The 20,585-nt window shown below is 58.3% G+C and overlaps 1 protein-coding gene across 1 annotated transcript in view; it reads right to left on the reverse strand.

The window, feature by feature from the left end:
• Positions 1-2,037: 2,037 nt before the first annotated feature.
• Positions 2,038-20,585, reverse strand: part of LOC147094979 (RING finger protein 112-like) — a 67,691-nt gene continuing 49,143 nt past the window's right edge. Inside the window, exons 3-6 of the mRNA XM_085973948.1 lie at positions 17,452-17,589; positions 5,490-5,594; positions 3,935-3,985; positions 2,038-2,622 (exon numbers count right to left, since the gene is read on the reverse strand). Of these exons, the coding sequence (XP_085830074.1) occupies positions 2,551-2,622; positions 3,935-3,985; positions 5,490-5,594; positions 17,452-17,589 (366 nt within the window). The 3' untranslated portion in view covers positions 2,038-2,550. The remainder of the gene's footprint in view (positions 2,623-3,934; positions 3,986-5,489; positions 5,595-17,451; positions 17,590-20,585) is intronic.

Consider the following 20,585-nt stretch of genomic DNA (forward strand, 5'->3'; position numbering starts at 1 on the left):
CGGCAGAGGAGCCCGGGGATGGGAGAGCAGCCCGTGGACGGCAGAGGGCCCAGGGACGGCAGAGGGCCCGGGGACGGCTGAGGGCCCGGGGACGGCAGAGGATCCGAGGACGGCAGTGGGCCCGGGGATGGCAGAGGGCCCGGGGACGGCAGAGGAGCCCGGGGATGGCAGAAGGCCCGGGGACGGCAGAGGGCCCGGGGACGGCCGGGGGATGGCAGAGGGGGCCGGGGACGGCAGAGGAGCCCGGGGACGGCAGAGGGCCCGGCGACGGCAGAGGAGCCCGGGGACAGCAGAGGGCCCGGGGACGGCAGAGGGCCCGGTGACGGCAGAGGGCCCGGGGATGGCAGAGGTCCCGGGGACGTCAGAGGGTCCGGGGATGGCAGTGAGGCCCGGGGACGGCAGAGAGCCCGGGGACGGCAGAGGAGGCCGGGGACGGCAGAGGAGGCCAGGGACGGCAGAGGGCCCGGGGATGGCAGAGGGCCAGGGGACGGCAGAGGGCCCAGGGACGGCAGAGGGCCCGGGGACTGCAGAGGGCCCGGGGATGGCAGAGAGCCTGGGGATGGCAGAGGAGGCCGGGGACAGCAGAGGAGGCCAGGGATGGCAGAGGGCCCGGGGATGGCAGAGGGCCAGGGGACGGCAGAGGGCCCAGGGACGGCAGAGGGCCCGGGGCGGCAGAGGGCCCGGGTGCGGCAGAGGGCCCGGTGACGGCAGCGGGCCCGGGGGCGGCAGAGCGCCCGGGGATGGCAGAGGAGGCCGGGGCCAGCAGAGGGCCCGGGGACGGCAGACGGGGCCGAGGACCGCAGAGGAGCCCAGGGATGGCAGAGGAGCCCGGGGACAGCAGAGGATTCCGGGGATGGCAGAGGGCCCGGGGACAGCAGAGGGCCCGGGGACGGCAGAGGAGTCCGTGGACGGCAGAAGGCCCAGGGAAGGCAGAGGGCCCAGGGGCGGCAGAGGGCCCAGGGGCGGCAGAGGAGCCGGGGATGGCAGAGGAGCCCGGGTAAGGCAGAGGGCCCGGGGACGGCAGAGCGCCCGGGGATGGCCGAGGGCCCGGGTCGGCAGAGGTCCCAGGTACGGCAGAGGGCCCGGGGAAGGCAGAGGGCCCGGGGATGGCAGAGGGAGCCAGGGATGGCAGAAGGCCCGGGGACAGCAGAGGGCCCAGGAACGGCAGAGGGCCCGGCAGAAGGCCCGGGGACATCAGAGAGCCCAGGGACGGCAGAGTGCCTGGGGATGGCAGAGGGCCCAGGGTCGGCAGAGGGCACGGGGACGGCATTGGGCCCGGGGACGGCAGAGGGGGCCGGGGACGGCAGAGAGTCCGGGGACGGCAGAGGGCCCGGGACGGCAACGGGCCAGGGGACGGCAGAAGGCCCAGAGACAACAGAGGGCCCGGGGACGGCAGAGGGCCCGGCAGAAGGCCCGGGACATCAGAGGGCCCGGGGACGGCAGAGGGCCCGGGGACGGCAGAGGAGGCCGGGGACAGCAGTGGGCCCGGGAACGTCAGTGGGGCCCGGGGACGGCAGAGGGCCCGGGGACGGCAGGGGCCTGGGGATGGCAGAGGACCCGGGGACAGCAGATGAGGCCGGGGACAGCAGAGGTGGCCGGGGTCAGCAGAGGAGGCCGGGAATGGCAGAGGGCCCGGGGACGGCAGAGGGCCCGGGGATGGCAGGGGGCCCGGGGACGGCAGTGGGCCCGGGGCGGCAGAGGGCCTGGGGACTGCAGGGGGCCCGGGCACGGCAGAGGCCCCGGGGACGGCAGAGGGCACGGTGACTGCAGGGGGCCCGGGGACGACAGAGGGCCCGGGGATGGCAGAGGAGGCTGGGGTTTGCAGAAGGCCTGGGGACAGCAGAGGGCCCGGGGACGGCAGAGGGCCCGGGGATGGCAGAGGAGGCCGGGGATGGCAGAGGGCCCAGGGACGGCAGAGGGGGCAGTTGCTGCCCCGGCCACACGCACGCCTCCCTGACCCTGTCGGAAACAGCATCCAGCAGGAAGTCAGGGGGTGCGACTGAAGATCGCAGCCAGGGCGCGAGTGGGTCGATGACATCATCGCTGGAGGTGCAGCGCCACGGGGCACTAACGGTTACCGCCATCCCTAACCTCCTGCTGAATTTCCCGGGAGGCGTTAGCAACGCTGCGCCTGGGCACTAGTTGCTTTGCGCCCTCTTAGGCGTTAATCAGAGAGGCAAATCATCCGAATTTTGCCCCTACCTCTGTGACCAACCTTTTGGTCACCTGCCCTAATTTCTCCTTATAAGGCTCGGTGTCAAATATTTTACCTTAAAATACTCCTGTGAAGTGCCTTGGGACGTTTTATTAGGTTAAAGGCGCTATATAAATACAAGTTGTTGTTGGTATTGTTGTAAAGCGCTTTGGGATGTCCTGTGGTTGGGAAATGTGCTGTTGAAATGGGAGTCTATCTTTCACTCTTTCCTTATTTTCTTTCTCTCTCTCTTTTTTCGTTCTTTCACCCTCTCTCTCTTGTTTTCTCTCTTTCTCTGCAAAGGGATATGGGTAGGTGAAGGGAGTGGGCCTGACAGGGCGATGGAAATGAAACAATTATGGGTCCAATACCTGAATTGGTTCCAAGTCAAAAACCTTCCCAACTTGTTCCGCCACTTCGAGAAACATCTGCAAAGGAAGCAGAAACAAGTCACTCCTCGCCACGAGCATCTTCTTTCCCCCGGTGACCCCGTGCTACAGTATGGGTTGTACAGACAATGGTGACTGTCCAGTATTGGAGCGATGGCCATTTTTCCAGACCATTGGAGGAACTACAATGAGAAGGGCCCAATCATTGCCCCCCCCCCCCGTCCGCCTGTAGCCTTTCGTGAGAGGTACGGAGGTCAACTGTATCTCCCTGGCACTGCTCAAGCCAAGATCGGCTAACTCAGCACTGGCCGGGGATGGTGTGTGTGTCTGTGGGGCTGGCTCAGTCCCACACTGGGTGAGATCAGGCTAACTGAGAATAGACCGGGGATGGAGCCTGGGCCTTTCCTGCTCTGTGTCTGTGGGGTTCAGTCCCACACTGCGTGTGGGATCAGCACAGGCCAGGGATGGAGCCTAGGCCTTTCCTGCTCTGTGTGTGAGGGGCTCAGTACCACACTGGGTGTGGGATCAGCACAGGCCGGGGATGGAGCCTGGGCCTTTCCTGCTCTGTGTGTGAGGGGCTCAGTCCCGCACTGGGTGAGATCAGGCAAACTTAGCACAGGCCGGGGATGGAGCCTGGGCCTTTCATACTTTGTGTGTGTGAGGGGCTCAGTCCCACACTGGGTGTGGGATCAGCACAGGCCGGGGATGGAGCCTGGGCCTTTCCTGCTCTGTGTCTGTGGGGTTCAGTCCCACACTGGGTGTGGGATCAGCACAGGCCAGGGATGGAGCCTGGGCCTTTCCTGCTCTGTGTGTGAGGGGCTCAGTAACACACTGGGTGTGGGATCAGCACAGGCCGGGGATGGAGCCTGGGCCTTTCCTGCTCTGTGTGTGTGTGAGGGGCTCAGTACCACACTGGGTGTGGGATCAGCACAGGCCCGGTTGGAGCCTGGACCTTTCCTGCTCTGTGTGTGAGGGGCTCAGTCCCACACTGGGTGAGATCCGCACAGGCCGGGGATGGAGCCTGGGCCTTTCCTGCCCTGTGTGCATGTGAGGGGCTCAGTGCCACACTGGGTGTGGGATCAGCACAGGCCGGGGATGGAGCCTGGGCCTTTCCTGCTCAGTGTGTGTGAGGGACTCAGTCCCACACTGGGTGAGTGATCAGCACAGGCCGGGGATGCAGCCTGGGCCTTTCCTGCCCTGTGTGCGTGTTGCCATGAATGAGTTTTCACTTGTCGAGTCCCATCTAACTAAGACGTGGGTACTTTTCTGGTTACATTGTGTGAAGGGGATGGTAGAATGGGGATGGGGGGCAATGGTGTAATCAGTGAAATGAATTAAATCAGGACCCCACCTCTAAATATTCCAGGTCTGTCTGGCTGATTTTGTTGCGAGTGTTAAATATCTGAAAGAGAGGAGAAAGGGGTCAGAATCGAGGGAAACAACCGCGACTCGACAAATTCTTCCTGTTATAATACAGCACAACCCCACCATCCGAGTGCCGGAATATACCTCGAGTGCCGGAATATACCCCGAGTGCCGGAATATACCCCGAGTGCCGGACTGTGTTACAATAAACCCTGTGTGTTATACTGAGTGTTATAATATACCCCGAGTGTTATACTGAGTGTTATAAGATACCCTGAGTGTTGTAATATACCCTGAGGTTATACTGAGTGTTATAATATACCCTGAGTGTTATAATATACCCTGAGTGTTATAATATACCCTGAGTGTTATACTGAGTGTTATAATATACCCTGTGTGTTATACTGAGTGTTATAATATACCCTGAGTGTTATACTGAGTGTTATAATATACCCTGAGTGTTATACTGAGTGTTATAATATACCCTGAGGTTATACTGAGTGTTATAATATACCCTGTGTGTTATACTGAGTGTTATAATATACCCTGTGTGTTATACTGAGTGTTATAATATACCCTGAGTGTTATACTGAGTGTTATAATATACCCTGAGTGTTATACTGAGTGTTATAATATACCCTGTGTGTTATACTGAGTGTTATAATATACCCTGAGTGTTATACTGAGTGTTATAATATACCCTGAGAGTTATACTGAGTGTTATAATATACCCTGAGTGTTATAATATACCCTGTGTGTTATACTGAGTGTTATAATATACCCTGTGTGTTATACTGAGTGTTATAATAAACCCTGTGTTTTATACTGAGTGTTATAATATACCCTGTGTGTTATACTGAGTGTTATAATACACCCTGTGTGTTACACTGAGTGTTATAATATACCCTGAGTGTTATAATATACCCTGAGGTTATACTGAGTATTATAATATGCCCTGTGTGTTATACTGAGTGTTATAATATACCCTGAGTGTTATACTGAGTGTTAGATAATACCCCGTGTGTTATACTGAGTGTTATAATATACCCCGAGTGTTATACGTAGTGTTAGAATATACCCCGTGTGTTATACGTAGTGTTAGAATATACCCCGTGTGTTATACGGAGTTTTATAATATACCCTGTGTGTTATACTGAGTGTTAGAATATACCCCGTGTGTTATACTGAGTGTTATAATATACCCCGAGTGTTATACTGAGTGTTATAATATACCCTGTGTGTTATACTGAGTGTTATTATATACCCTGTGTGTTATACTGAGTGTTCCAATATACCTGTGTGTTATACTGAGTGTTATAATATACCCTGTGTGTTATACTGAGTGTTATAATATACCCTGTGTGTTATACTGAGTGTTATTATATACCCTGTGTGTTATACTGAGTGTTCCAATATACCTGTGTGTTATACTGAGTGTTATAATATACCCCGAGTGTTTTACTGAGTGTTATAATATACCCCGAGTGTTATACTGAGTGTTATATCTTTCTGCTGAAGGGAGGTACAGAGTGTTGACTCACGATGTGTGATCCCAGTAACATGCTGAATGCCGACAGCTGAAGACTGATGTTTTTATCACGTTTGATGCCATCACACCCCTCTGTATCCACTAGGAAGAGTGCCATCTGTAAACAGAGAGGGAGAGGTGACGCGTTATAAGTGGTGCCTGTCAATCTGTGCCTGGGATTTGTTTCTGACCTGTGCTCTCCCCTTCGGAACGGGTGTCTCTCCTTCCCCGCTCCTTCTATAACCAAATCTCCCCTTCAAGTATTGATCCAATTCCCCTGATAAAGTTACTCTTGAATCTGCTTCCACCACCATTTCAGGCAGTGCGTTCCAGAACACCATACTTCGCACGTAAAAAAATTCTCCTCTCCCTCTGGTTCTTTTGCCAATTAATTTAAATCTGTGTCCTCTGTTTACAGACACTGCCGCCAGTGTAACCAGTTTCTCTCGACGCTATCAAAACCCCTCATAATTTCAGAGGGGCAGTACTGAGTGAGTGCTGCACTTTCAGAGGGGCAGTATTGAGGGAGCGCCGCACTGTCGGAGGGGCAGTACTCAGGGAGCGCTGCACTGTCGGATGGGCAGTACTAAGGATGCGCTGCACTGTCGCAGGGGCAGTACTGAGGGCGCGCTGCACTGTCGGATGGGCAGTACTGAGGGTGCGCTGCACTTTCAGAGGGGCAGTATTGAGGGAGCGCCGCACTGTCAGAGTGGCAGTACTGAGGGAGCGCCGCACTGTCGGAGGGGCAGTACTCAGGGAGCACTGCACTGTCGGATGGGCAGTACTGAGGGCGCGCTGCACTGTCGCAGGGGCAGTACTGAGGGAACGCCGCATGGTCAGAGGTGCGGTACTGGGGGAGCGCCACACTGTTGGAGGGGCAGTACTGAGGGAGCGCTGCACTGTCGGATGGGCAGTACTGAGGGCACGCTGCACTATCAGAGGGACATTATTAAGGGAGCACCGAACTGTCGGAGGTGCAGTACTGAGTGAGCACTGCACTGTCGGAGGGGCAGTACTGAGGCAGCACTGCAATGTCGGAGGGGCAGTACTGAGGGAGTGCCACACTGTCGGAGGGGCAGTACTGAGGGAGCACCGCACTGTCGGAGGGGCAGTACTGAGGGAGCGCCACACTGTGGGATGGTCAGTACTGAGGGAGCGCCGCACTGTCGGAGGGGCAGTACTGAGGGAGCACCGCACTGTCAAAGGGGCAGTACTGAGGAAGCGCTGCACTGTCAGAGGGTCAGTTCTGAGGGAGGGCTGCACTATCGGTGGGGCAGTACTGACAGAGCGCTGCACTGTTGGAGGGGCAGTACTGAGGGAGAGCTGCACTGTTGGAGAGATATCACAGAGGGAGCACTGCACTGTCGAATGGGAACGTACAGAGGGAGCGCTGTACTTTCGGATGGGAAATACTGAGGGAGCGCCGCACTGTCGGAGGGGCAGTACTGAGGGAGCGCTGCACTGTCAGAGGGGCAGTACTGATGGAGCACCGTGCTGTCGGAGGGGCAGTACTGAGGCAGTGGAGCACTCCCGGAGGGGCTGTACTGAGGGAGCGCCGGACTGTCGGAGGGGCAGTACTGAGGGAGAGCTGCACTTTCGTAGTGTCAGTACTGCAGGAGCGCTGCACTGTCGGAGGGGCATTACATAGGGAAAGCTGCACTGTTGGAGGGACAGTACTTCGGGAATGTTGCATTGTTGGTTGGCAGTACTTAGGGAGGGCAGTACTGAAGGGGCACCGCAATGTTGGGGGGGCTGTACTGACAGTGTGCTGATCATTCAGAGGGGCAGTACTGAGGGAGTTCTGAACTGTGGGAGGGGTTGCACTGAAGGAGTACCGCACTGTCAGAGGGGAGTGCTGAGGGAGCATAGGAATGTCGGAGGGGCAGTACTGAGGGAGTGGAGCACTGTCAGAGGGGCAGTACTGAGGGTGTGCAGCGCTGTCGGAGGGGCAGTACTGGGGGAGTGCCGCACTGTCAGAGGGGCGGTACTGAGGGAGCGCTGCACTGTCGGAGGGGCAGTACTGAGGGAGCGCCGCACTGTCGGATGGTCAGTACTGGGGGAACGCTGCACTGTCGGAGGGGCAGTACTGAGGGAGCGCTGCACTGTCGGAGGGGCAGTAATGATGGAGCGCCGCATTGTTAGATGGGCAGTACTGAGGGAGTGCCGCACTGTCGGAGGGGCAGTGCTGGGGGAGAGCCGCACAGTCGGAGGGGCAGTACTGAGGGAGCACTGCACTGTCGGAGGAGCAGTGCTGAGGGAGCACTGCACTGTCGGAGGGTCAGTACCGAGGGTACGCTGCACTGTCGGAGTGCCAGTACCGAGGGAGTGCCGCACTGTCGGAGGGGCAGTACTGAGGGAGTGCTGCACTGTCGGAGGGGCAGCACTGAGAGAGCGCTGCACTGTTGGAAGGGTTGTACTGAAGGAGCCCTGCACTGTAGGCGGGGCAGTACTGAGGGAGTACTGCACTGTCGGAGGGGCCGTACTGAGGGGGCACTGCTCTCTCGGAGTGGCAGTACTGAGAGAGCGCTGCACTGTCGGAGGGGCAGTACCAATGGAGCATCGCTCTGTTGGAGGGTCAGTACTGTGGAAGCACTGCACTGTCGGAGGCTGAGTAATGAGGAGTGCCGCACTGTCAGAGGGGCAGTACTGAGGTAGTGCTCAACTGTCGGAGAGGCAGTGCTGAGGGAGCTCTGGACTTTTGGAGGTTCAGTGCTGAGGGGGCACCGCACTGTCAGGGGGCAGTAATGAAGGAGCGCTGTTATTTCGGTGGCGCTCTACTGAGGAAGCGCTGCACTTTCTGAGGGGCAGTATTGAAGGAGCGCCGCACTGTCGGAGGGGCAGTATAGAAGGAGCGCCGCACTGTCGGAGGGGCGGTACTGAGAGAGTGCCGCACTCTCGGAGGGGCAGTACTGAGGGAGTGCTGCAATGTCGGAGGGGCAGTGCTGAGGGAGCGCTGCACTGTCGGCGGCGCAGTACTGAGGGAGCACTGCTCTATCAGAGGGTCAGTACTGAGGGAGTGCAGCAATGTCGAAGGGGCAGTACTGAGGGAGGGACGCACTGTCAGAGGGGCAGGGCTGAGAGAGCACTGCACTGTTGGAGGGGCAGTTCTGAGGGAGCACCGCACATTCGGAGGGGCAGTACTGAGAAAGCGCCACACTGTCAGGGGTGCAGTATTGAGGGAGCGCTGCACTGTCGGAGGGGCAGTACTGAGGGAGCGCTGCACTGTCGAAGGGGCATTACTGAGGGAGCGTTGCACTGTAGGAGGGCCAGCACTGAGGGAGAGCGGCACTGTTGGAGGGGCAGTACAGAGGGAGCACCACACTGTTGGAGGGTCAGTACTGAGGGAGAGCTGCACTGTCGGAGGGGCAATACTGAGGGAGCACGGCACTGTCGGAGAGTAGGCACTGAGGGAACGCTGCACTGTCAGAGGGTCAGTACAGAGGGGGCGCTGCACTGTCGGAGGGGCAGTACTGAGGGAGCGCTGCACTGTCGGAGTGTCAGTACTGATGGAGCAACGCACTGTCAGAGGTGCAGTACTGAGGGAGTGCCACACTGTCGGAAGGGCATGACTGAGGGAGCGCGGCACTGTAGGAGGGGCAGTAATGTGAGAGCGCTGCACTGTCGGAGGGGCAGTACTGAGGGAGCGCTGCACTGTCAGAGTGGCAGGAGTGAGGAAGAGGTGCACTGTCGGAGGGACAGTACTGAGGGAGCGCTGCACTGTCGGAGGGGCAGTACTGAGGGAGCGCTGCACTGTTGGAGGGCAATACTGAGGGAGCGCCGCACTTTTGGAAGGGCAGTACTGAGGGAGCGCCACACTGTCGGAGGGGCAGTGCTGAGGGAGCGCCGCACTGTCGGAGGGGCAGTACTGAGGGAGCGCCGCACTGTCGGAGGGGCTGCACTGAGGGAGTGCAGCACGGTCGGAGGGGCAGTACTGAGGGAGCGCCGCACTGTCAGAGGGGCAGTGCTGAGGGAGCGCCGCACTGTCAGAGGGGCAGTACTGAGGGAGTGCTTCACTGTCGGAGGGGCAGTACTGAGGGAGCGCCGTACTGTCGGAGGGGCGGTACTGAGGGAGTGCTTCACTGTCAGAGGGGCAGTACTGAGCGAGCGCCGCACTGTCGGAGGGGCGGTACTGAGGGAGCGCCGCACTGTCGGAGGGGCGGTACTGAGGGAGCGCTGCACTGTTGGTGGGGCAGTACTGAGTGAGCGCCGCACTGTCGGAGGGGCGGTACTGAGGGAGTGCCACACTGTCGGAGGGGCAGTACTGAGGGAGCGCCGCACTGTCGGAGGTCCAGAACTGAGGGAGCACCGTACTGTCGGAGGGGCAGTACTGAGGGAGCGCCGCACTGTCGGAGGGGCTGTATTGAGGGAGCGCCGCACTGTCGGAAGGGCAGTACTGAGGGATCACCGCACTATCGGAGGGGCAGCACTGAGGGAGCGCCGCACTGTTGGAGGGGCAGATTTGAGTGAGTGCTACACTGTCGGAGGGGCAGTGCTGAGAGAGTGCCGCACTGTCGGAGGGGAAGTACTGAGGGAGCGCCGCACTGTCGGAGGGTCAGTACTGAGGGAGCGCCGCAATGTCGGATGGGCAGTACTGAGGGAGCGCTGCACTGTCAGAGGGGCAGTTCTGAGGGAGTGCTGCACTGTCGGGGGGTTAGCACTGAGGGAGCGCTGCACTGTCGGAGGGGCAGTACTGAGGGAGCGCTGCACTGTCGGAGGGGCAGTACTGAGGGAGCGCCGCATTGTCGGACGGTCAGTACTGAGGAGCACAGCACTGTCGGATGGGCAGTACTGAGGGAGTGCCGCACTGTCGGAGGGGTAGTACTGAGGGAGCGCCGCACTGTCGGAGGGGCAGTACTGAGGGAGCGCCGCACTGTAGGAGGGGCAGTACTGAGGGAGCGCTGCACTGTTGGAGGGTCATTACTGAGGGAGCGCCGCACTGTCGGAGGGGCAGTACTGAGGGAGCGCCGCACTGTCGGAAGGGCAGTAATGAGGAAGTGCTGCACTGTCGGAGGGTCAATACTGAGGGAGTGCTGCACTGTCGGAGGGTCAGTACTGAGGGAGCGCTGCACTGTTGGAGGGGCAGTACAGAGGGTGCGCCGCATTGTCGGAAGGTCAGTACTGAGGCAGCGCTGCACTGTGCGAGGGGCATTACTGAGGGAGCGCTGCACTGTTGGAGGGCCAGTACTGAGGGAGTGCCGCACTGTCGGAGGGGCAGTACTGATTGAGCGCCGTACTGTCCGAGGGGCAGTACTGTGGGAGTGCTGCACTGTCGGAGGGCCAGTAGTGAGGGAGCGCCGCACTGTCGGAGGGGCAGTACTGAGGGAGTGCTGCACTGTCGGAGGGTCAGTACTGACGGAGTGCTGCACTGTCGGAGGGGCAATACTGAGGGAGCGCTGCACTGTCGGAGGGTCAGTACTGAGGGAGCACCGCACTGTCGGAGGGTCAGTACTGAGGGAACCCCGCACTGTCGGAGAGGCAGTACTGAGGGAGAGCCGCACAGTCGGAGGGTCAGTACTGAGGGAGCACCGCACTAACGGAGGGCCAATACTGAGGGAGTGCCGCACTGTCGGAGGGGCAGTACTGATTGAGCGCCGTACTGTCCGAGGGGCAGTACTGTGGGAGTGCTGCACTGTCGGAGGGCCAGTAGTGAGGGAGCGCCGCACTGTCTGAGGGGCAGTATTGAGGGAGCGCCGCACTGTCGGAAGGGCAGTACTGAGGGATCACCGCACTATCGGAGGGGCAGTATTGAGGGAGCGCCGCACTGTTGGAGGGGCAGATTTGAGTGAGTGCTACACTGTTGGAGGGGCAGTGCTGAGGGAGCACTGCACTGTCAGAGGGGCAGTACTGAGAGAGTGCCGCACTGTCGGAAAGGAAGTACTGAGGGAGCGCCGCACTGTCGGAGGGTCAGTACTGAGGGAGCGCCGCAATGTCGGATGGGCAGTACTGAGGGAGCGCTGCACTGTCAGAGGGGCAGTTCTGAGGGAGTGCTGCACTGTCGGGAGGTTAGTACTGAGGGAGTGCTGCACTGTCGGAGGGGCAGTACTGACGGAGTGCTGCACTGTCGGAGGGGCAATACTGAGGGAGCGCTGCACTGTCGGAGGGTCAGTACTGAGGGAACCCCGCACTGTCGGAGAGGCAGTACTGAGGGAGAGCCGCACAGTCGGAGGGTCAGTACTGAAGGAGCACCGAACTAACGGGGGGGCAGTACTGAGGGAGCGCTGCACTGTCGGAGGAGCAGTACTGAGGGAGCGCTGTACTGTCGGAGGTGCAGTACTGAGGGAGTGCTGCACTGTCGGAGTGGCAGTACTGAGGGAGTGCTGCACTGTTGGAGAGTAGGCACTGAGGGAGCGCTGCACTGTCGGAGGGTCAGTACTGAGGGAGCGCTGCACTGTCGGAGGGGCAGTACTGAGGGAGCGCTGCACTGTCGGAGTGTCAGTATTGATGGAGCACAGCACTGTCAGAGGGGCAGTATTGAGGGAATGCCACACTGTCGGAGGGGCATGACTGAGGGAGCACGGCACTGTAGGAGAGTAGGTACTGAGGTAGCGCTGCACTGTCGGAGGGGCAGTGCTGTGGGAGCGCTGCACTGTCGGAGGGACCGTACTGAGGGAGCACTGCTCTCTCGGAGTGGCAATACTGAGAGAGCGCTGCACTGTCGAAGGGGCAGTACTGAGGGAGTGCTGGACTGTCGGAGGGGCAGTACCGATGGAGCATCGCTCTGTTGGAGGGTCAGTACTGCGGAAGCACTGCACTGTCGGAGGCTGAGTAATGAGGAGTACCGCACTGTCAGAGGGGCAGTACTGAGTTAGTGCTCAACTGTCGGAGAGGCAGTGCTGAGGGAGCTCTGGACTTTTGGAGGTTCAGTACTGAGGGGGCACCGCACTGTCAGGGGGCAGTAATGAAGGAGCGCTGCAATTTTGGTGGCGCTCTACTGAGGGAGCGCTGCACTTTCTGAGGGGCAGTATTGAAGGAGCACCGCACTGTCGGAGGGGCAGTATAGAAGGAGCGCCCCACTGTCGGAGGGGTGGTACTGAGAGAGTGCCGCACTCTCGGAGGGGCAGTACTAACGGAGTGCAGCAATGTCGGAGGGGCAGTGCTGAGGGAGCGCTGCGCTGTCGGCGGTGCAGTACTGAGGGAGCACTGCTCTGTCAGAGGGTCAGTACTGATGGAGCACAGCACTGTCAGAGGGGCAGTACTGAGGGAGTGCCACACAGTCGGAGGGGCATGACTGAGGGAGCACGGCACTGTAGGAGAGTAGGTACTGAGGGAGCGCTGCACTGTCGGAGGGGCAGTACTGTGGGAGCGCTGCACTGTCGGAGGGGCAGTACTGAGGGAGCGCTGCACTCTCGGAGGGGCAGGACAGAGGAAGTGCTGCACTGTCGGAGGGACAGTACTGAGGGAGCACTGTACTGTCGGAGGGGCAGTACTGAGGGAGCGCTGCACTGTCGGAGGGGCAGTACTGAGGGAGCGCCGCACTGCCGAAGAGTAGGCACTGAGGGAGCGCTGCGCTGTCGGAGGGTCAGTATTGATGGAGCGCTGCACTGTCGGAGGGGCAGTACTGAGGGAGCGCTGCACTGTCGGAGTGTCAGAACTGATGGAGCAACGCACTGTCAGAGGTGCAGTACTGAGGGAGTGCCACACTGTCGGAAGGGCATGACTGAGGGAGCGCGGCACTGTAGGAGAGTAGGTACTGAGGGAGTGCTGCACTGTCGGAGGGGCAGAAATGTGAGAGCGCCGCACTGTCGGAGGGGCAGTACTGATTGAGTGCCGTAATGTCCGAGGGGCAGTACTGTGGGAGTGCTGCACTGTCGGAGGGCCAGTAGTGAGGGAGCGCCGCACTGTCGGAGGGGCAGTACTGAGGGAGTGCTGCACTGTCGGAGGGTCAGTACTGACGGAGTGCTGCACTGTCGGAGGGGCAGCACTGAGGGAGCGCTGCACTGTCGGAGGGTCAGTACTGAGGGAGCACCGCACTGTCGGAGGGTCAGTACTGAGGGAGCACCGCACTAACGGAGGGGCAGTGCTGAGGGAGCGCTGCACTGTCGGAGGAGCATTACTGACGGAGTGCTGCACTGTCGGAGGGGCAGCACTGAGGGAGCGCTGCACTGTCGGAGGGTCAGTACTGAGGGAGCACCGCACTGTCGGAGGGGCAGTACTGAGGGAGCGCCGCACTGTCGGAGGGTTGTTACTGAGGAGCGCCGCACTTTCGGAGGGGCAGTGCTGACGGAGCGCCGCACTGTCGGAGGTGCAGTACTGAGGAGCGCCGCACTGTCAGAGGGGCAGTACTGAGGGAGCGCTGCACTGTCGGAGGGGCAGTACTGAGGGAGCGCCGCACTGTCGGAGGGGCAGTACTGAGGGAGCGCCGCACTGTCGGAGGGACGGTACTGAGGGAGCGCGGCACTGTCGGAGGGGCGGTTCTGAGGGAGCGCCGCACTGTCGGAGGGGCGGTACTGAGGGAGCGCCGCACTGTCGGAGAGGCGGTGCTGAGGGAGCGCCGCACTGTTGGAGGGGCAGTACAGAGTGAGCGCCGCACTGTCGGAGGGGCGGTACTGAGCGAGTGCCGCACTGTCGGAGGGGCAGTACTGAGGGAGCGCCGCACTGTCGGAGGGGCAGTACTGAGGGAGCGCTGCACTGTCGGAGGGGCAGTGCTGAGGGAGCGCTGCACTGTCGGAAGGGCAGTACTGAGGGAGCGCTGCACTGTCGGAGGGGCAGTACTGAGAGAGTGCTGCACTGTCGGAGGGGCGGTACTGACTTAGCGCCGCACTGTCGGAGGGGCAGTACTGAGTGAGCGCCGCGCTGTTGGAGGGGCAGTGCTGAGTGAGCGCCGCGCTGTCAGAGGGACAGTACTGAGTGAGCGCCGCACTGTCGGAGGGGCAGTACTGAGGGAGCGCCGCACTGTCGGAGGGACGGTACTGAGGGAGCGCGGCACTGTCGGAGGGGCGGTTCTGAGGGAGCGCCGCACTGTCGGAGGGGTGGTACTGAGGGAGCGCCGCACTGTCGGAGAGGCGGTGCTGAGGGAGCGCCGCACTGTTGGAGGGGCAGTACACAGTGAGCGCCGCACTGTCGGAGGGGCGGTACTGAGCGAGTGCCGCACTGTCGGAGGGGCAGTACTGAGGGAGCGCCGCACTGTCGGAGGGGCAGTACTGAGGGAGCGCCGCACTGTCGGAGGAGCAGTACTGAGGGAGTGCTGCACTGTCAGAGGGGCAGTACTGAGGGAGCGCCGCACTGTCGGAAGGTTAGTACTGAGGGAGCGCTGCACTGTCAGAGGGGCAGTACTGAGCAAGCACTGCACTGTCGGAGGGGCAGTTTTGAGAGAGTGCTGCACTGTCGGAGGGGCAGTATTGAGGGAGCGCCACACTGTCGGAGGGGCTGTACTGAGGGAGCGCTGCACTGTGAGAGGGGCAGTACTGAGGGAGCGCCGCACTGTCGGAGGGTCAGTACTGAGGGAGCGCCGCACTGTCGGAGAATCAGTACTGAGGGAGCGCCGCACTGTTGGATGGGCAGTAATGAGGGAGCGCCGCACTGTCGGAGGATCTGTACTGTGGGAGCGCCGCACTGTCGGAGGGGCAGTACTGAGGGAGCTCCGCACTGTCGAGGGAGCAGTGCTGATGGAACGCCGCACTGTCGGAGGGGCAGTACTGAGGGAGCGCCGCACTGTTGGAGGGTCAGTACTGAGGGAGCGCAGCACTGTCGGAGGTGGCGTTTCTCGAATGAGATGTTAAACTCAGACTTTGCTGCCCTATCAAATGGATGTAAAATTTCCCACTGCCAATTTGGGAATAATAGCAGGGTAATTCTTCCAGGTGTCCTGGATCCAATATTTATCCCTCAACCAGCACCACTAAAAACAGTTTATCTGGTCCTTATCACATTGCTTTCTGTGTGATCTTGTTGTGTGCAAATTTGTTTCTGCCTCTCCTACATTTCAGAGGCTAGCGATCATATAATACTTCAAAGGCCATAAAGAGCTTTGGGACGTCCTGAGGTTGTCAAAGGCGCTTTACAAATGCAAGTCTCCCTTTCTTTCTTGCTCTCTGAATGGGAATTGCCATGGCACCGTGGAGGGAGGTAGGATACAATAATCAGGGGACACCGATTCAAGGTGATTGCTAAAGAATCAGAGGTGAGATGAGGAGAAATTTTTCATGCAAAGAATCCGCCACCATCAACATCCTGGGGGTTACCATTGACCAGAAATTTAACTGGACCAGCCACATAAATACTGTGGCAACAAGAGCAGGTCATCGTCATAGCGTCATAGAAATATACAGCACAGCAAGAGGCCCTTCGGCCCTTCGTGTCCACACCAGCCATCAAGCCCTGTCTAATCTAACCCCATTTTCCAGCACTTGGTCCGTAGCCTTGTATGCTATGACGACTCAAGTGCTCATCTAAATTCTTCTTGAATGTTGTGAGGGTTCCTGCCTCTAGCACCCTTTCAGGCAGTGAGTTCCAGATTCCAACCACCCTCTGGGTGAAAAAATATTTCCTCAAATCCCCTCGAAACCTCCTGCGCCTTACCTTGAATCTATGCCCCCTGGTTATTGACCCCTCTACTAAGGGGAAAAGTTCCTTTCTATCTCCCCGATCTATGCCCCTCATAATTTTGTACACCTCAATCAGGTCCCCCCTCAGCCTTCTCTGCTCTAAGGAAAACAACCCCAGCCTGTCCAGTCTCTCTTCATAGCTGAAGCGCTCCAGCCCAGCTAACATCCTGATGAATCTCCTCTGCACCCTCTCCAATGCAATCACATCCTTCCTATAGTGTGGCGACCAGAACTGCACACAGTATTCCAGCTGTGGCCTAACCAGCGTTTTGTACAGCTCCATCATAACCTCCCTGCTCTTATATTCTATGCCTCGGCTAATGAAGGCAAGTGTCCCCTATGCCTTTTTAACCACCTCATCTAGCTGTCCTGCTGCCCTCAGGGATCTATGTACATGCATACCAAGGTCCCTCTGATCCTCTGTCTTTCCTAGGGTCCTACCATTCATTGTGTCTTCCCTTGCCTTGTTAGTCCTCCCAAAATGCATCACCTCACACTTTTCAGGGTTAAATTCCATTTGCCACTGTGCTGCCCATCTGACCAACCCGTCTATATCGTCCTGTAGCCTGAGGCTTCCCTCCTCGCTTTTTACCACCCCACCAATTTTCGTGTCATCTGCGAACTTACTGATCATACCTTTTACATTCACAGCCAAATCATTAATGTGGACCACAAACTGCAAGGGACCCAGCACCGATCCGTGCGGTACACCACTGGACACAGGCTTCCAGTCACAAAAACCCAGGTGAGAGGCTGGGTATTCTACGGCGAGTGTCTAACCTCCTGACTTCCCAAAGCCTTTCCACCATCGACAAGGCACAAGTCAGGAGTGTGATGGAATACTCTCCACTTGCCTGGGATGAGTGCAGCTCCAACAACACTCAAGAAGCTCGACACCATCCAGGACAAAGCAGCCCATTTGATTGTCACCCCATCCACCTCCTTAAACATTCACTCCCTCCACCACCGGCGGACCGTGCCTGCAGTGTGTACCATCGACAAGATGCATTGCAGCAACTCACCAAGGTTTCTTCGACAGCACCTCCCAAACCCGTGACCTCCACCATCGAGAAGGACAATGGGAGCAGGCACATGGGCACACCACCACCTTCAAGTTCTCCTCCAAGTCACACACACCATCCTGACTTAGAAGTATATCACTGACCCTTCATCGTCACTGGGACAAAATCCTGGAACTCCCTCCCTAACAGCCCTGTGGGAGCACCATCACCACACAGACTGCAGCGGTTCAAGAAGGCGGCTCACCACCACCTTCGAGGGCAAGTAGAGATGGGCAGCAAATGCTGGCCTTGCCAGTGACACCCAAATCCTAAGGAATGAAGAAAATTTTTCACCCACCGCTGTATCCATCAGGAAGGGCACGGGATGAGAGAGTGATGAATAGCAGGCGTCAATCGAGGTCACACCTACCTTACCCTCCACTGTATCCACGAAGAAGGGCTTGCTCCAGATAAAAACTCCCTTGGTTATACTGTTCGTTCCGGATTCCCACTCGAATCCAGTCAAGTCTTCATCCTCTTTCCCCATCAAGACCTGGTCACCACAGACCTGCGGAAGATGGACCAGAGGTTAAAAGAGGCGGAATTTTCATGCCTCACATGTCCGAGGCAAGTTCCCTCCTTTCCCAAGTGGATCAAAACCTCAGAGAATTCAGGGCCACAGAGCGAAGGTGCTAATCAGAAGGGAGGCATCAAGGGATAGGTGCCTGGCAGTGTAGCCGTCAAGGCAGGTGAGTAATAGTGTCCCCCGCCCCCCGCGATGTCAATGTTGTCACCATTGCTCAACTCAATACACAGAAATTACAGGACATCCTCAAGATGGAGGGAGAGAGACTGAGGGATTGGAGATGGAGGGAGAGAGACTGAGGGATTGGAGATGGAGGGAGCGAGACTGAGGGATTGGAGATGGAGGGAGAGACACTGAGGGATTGGAGATGGAGGGAGAGACACTGAGGGATTGGAGATGGAGGGAGAGACACTGAGGGATTGGAGATCGAGGGAGAGAGACTGAGGGATTGGAGATGGAGGGAGAGAGACTGAGGGATTGGAGATGGAGGGAGAGAGACTGAGGGATTGGAGATGGAGGGAGAGAGACTGAGGGATTGGAGATGGAGGGAGAGAGACAGAGGGATTGGAGATGGAGGGAAAGACTAAGGGATTGGAGGTGGAGGGAGAGACACTGAGGGATTGGAGATGGAGGGAGAGAGACTGAGGGATTGGAGATGGAGGGAGAGACTGAGGGATTGGAGGTGGAGGGAGAGAGACTGAGGGATTGGAGATGGAGGGAGAGACACTGAGGGATTGGAGATGGAGGGAGAGACACTGAGGGATTGGAGATGGAGGGAGAGACACTGCGGGATTGGAGATGAAGGGAGAGAGACTGAGGGATTGGAGATGGAGGGAGAGAGACTGAGGGATTGGAGCTGGAGGGAGAGACATTGAGGGATTGGAGATGGAGGGAGAGACACTGAGGGATTGGAGATGGAGGGAGAGAGACTGAGGGATTGGTGATGGAGGGAGAGACACTGAGGGATTGGAGATGGAGGGAGAGACACTGAGGGATTGGAGATGGAGGGAGAGACACTGAGGGAATGGAGATGGAGGGAGAGACACTGAGGGATTGGAGATGGAGGGAGAGACACTGAGGGATTGGAGATGGAGGGAGAGAGGCTGAGGGATTGGACATGGAGGGAGAGAGACTGAGGGATTGGAGATGGAGGGAGAGAGACTGAGGGATTGGAGATGGAGGGAGAGAGAGACTGAGGGATTGGAGATGGAGGGAGAGAGACTGAGGGATTGAAGATGGATGGAGAGACACTGAGGGATTGGAGATGGAGGGAGAGAGACTGGGGGATTGAAGATGGAGGGAGAGACACTGAGGGATTGGAGATGGAGGGAGAGACACTGAGGGATTGGAGATGGAGGGAGAGACACTGAGTGATTGGAGATGGAGGGAGAGAGACTGAGGGATTGGAGATGGAGGGAGAGAGACAGAGGGATTGGAGATGGAGGGAGAGAGACTGAGGGATTGGAGATGGAGGGAGAGACACTGAGGGATTAGAGATGGAGAGAGAGACACTGAGGGATTGGAGATGGAGGGAGAGACACTGAGGGATAGAAGATGGAGGGAGAGAGATTGAGGGATTGGAGATGGAGGGAGAGACACTGAGGGATTGGAGATGGAGGGAGAGAGAGACTGAGGGATTGGAGATGGAGGGAGAGAGACTGAGGGATTGGAGATGGAGGGAGAGAGAGACTGAGGGATTGGAGATCGAGGGAGAGACACTGAGGGATTGGAGATGGAGGGAGAGAGACTGAGGAATTGGAGATGGAGGGAGAGAGACTGAGGGACTGGAGATGGAGGGAGAGACACTGAGGGATTGGAGATGGAGGGAGAGACACTGAGGGATTGGAGATGGAGGGAGAGAGACTGAGGGATTGGAGATGGAGGGAGAGACACTGAGGGATTGGAGATGGAGGGAGAGACACTGAGGGATTGGAGGTGGAGGGAGAGACACTGAGGGATTGGAGATGGAGGGAGTGAGACTGAGGGATTGGAGATCGAGGGAGAGAGACTGAGGGATTGGAGATGGAGGGAGAGACACTGAGGGGTTGGAGATGGAGGGAGAGAGACTGAGGGATGGAGATGGAGGGGGAGACACTGAGGGATTCGAGATGGAGTGAGAGCCACTGAGGGATTGGAGATGGAGGGAGAGAGACTGAGGTATTGGTAATGGAGGGAGAGACACTGAAGGATTGGAGATGGAGGGAGAGACACTGAGGGATTGGAGATGGAGGGAGAGAGACTGAGGGATTGGAGATGGAGGGAGAGACACTGAGGGATTGCAGATGGAGGGAGAGAGACTGAGGGATTGGAGATTGAGGGAGAGACACTGAGGGGTTGGAGATGGAGGGAGAGTCACTGAGGGATTGGAGATGTAGGGAGAGACACTGAGCGATTGGAGATGGAGGGAGAGACACTGAGGGATTGGAAATGGAGGGAGAGACACTGAGGGGTTGGAGATGGAGGAAGAGAGAGACTGAGGGATTGGAGATGGAGGGAGAGAGACTGAGGAAATGGAAATGGAGGGAGAGACACTGAGGGATTGGAGATGGAGGGAGAGGCACTGAGGGTTTGGAGATGGAGGGAGAGAGACTGAATGATTGGAGATGGAGGGAGAGACACTGAGGGATTGGAGATGGAGGGATAGACACTGAGGGATTGGAGGTGGAGGGAAATACACTGTGGGGTTGGAGATGGAGGGAGAGACACTGAGGGATTGGAGATGGAGGGAGAGACACTTAGGGATTGGAGATGGAGGGAGAGAGAGACTGAGGGATTGGAGATGGAGGGAGAGAGACTGAGGGATTGGAGATGGTGGGAGAGAGAGACTGAGGGATTGGAGATAGAGGGAGAGACAATGAGTGATTGGAGATGGAAGGAGAGACACTGAGGGATTGGAGATGGAGGGAGAGACACTGAGGGACTGGAGATGGAGGGAGTGAGACTGAGGGATTGGAGATCGATGGAGAGAGACTGAGGGA

This window comes from Somniosus microcephalus, unplaced genomic scaffold, assembly GCF_052327205.1.
Source record: "Somniosus microcephalus isolate GS21.2 unplaced genomic scaffold, FLI_Smic_1.0 unresolved_chr1, whole genome shotgun sequence".
In the NCBI taxonomy this organism is placed as follows: domain Eukaryota; kingdom Metazoa; phylum Chordata; class Chondrichthyes; order Squaliformes; family Somniosidae; genus Somniosus; species Somniosus microcephalus.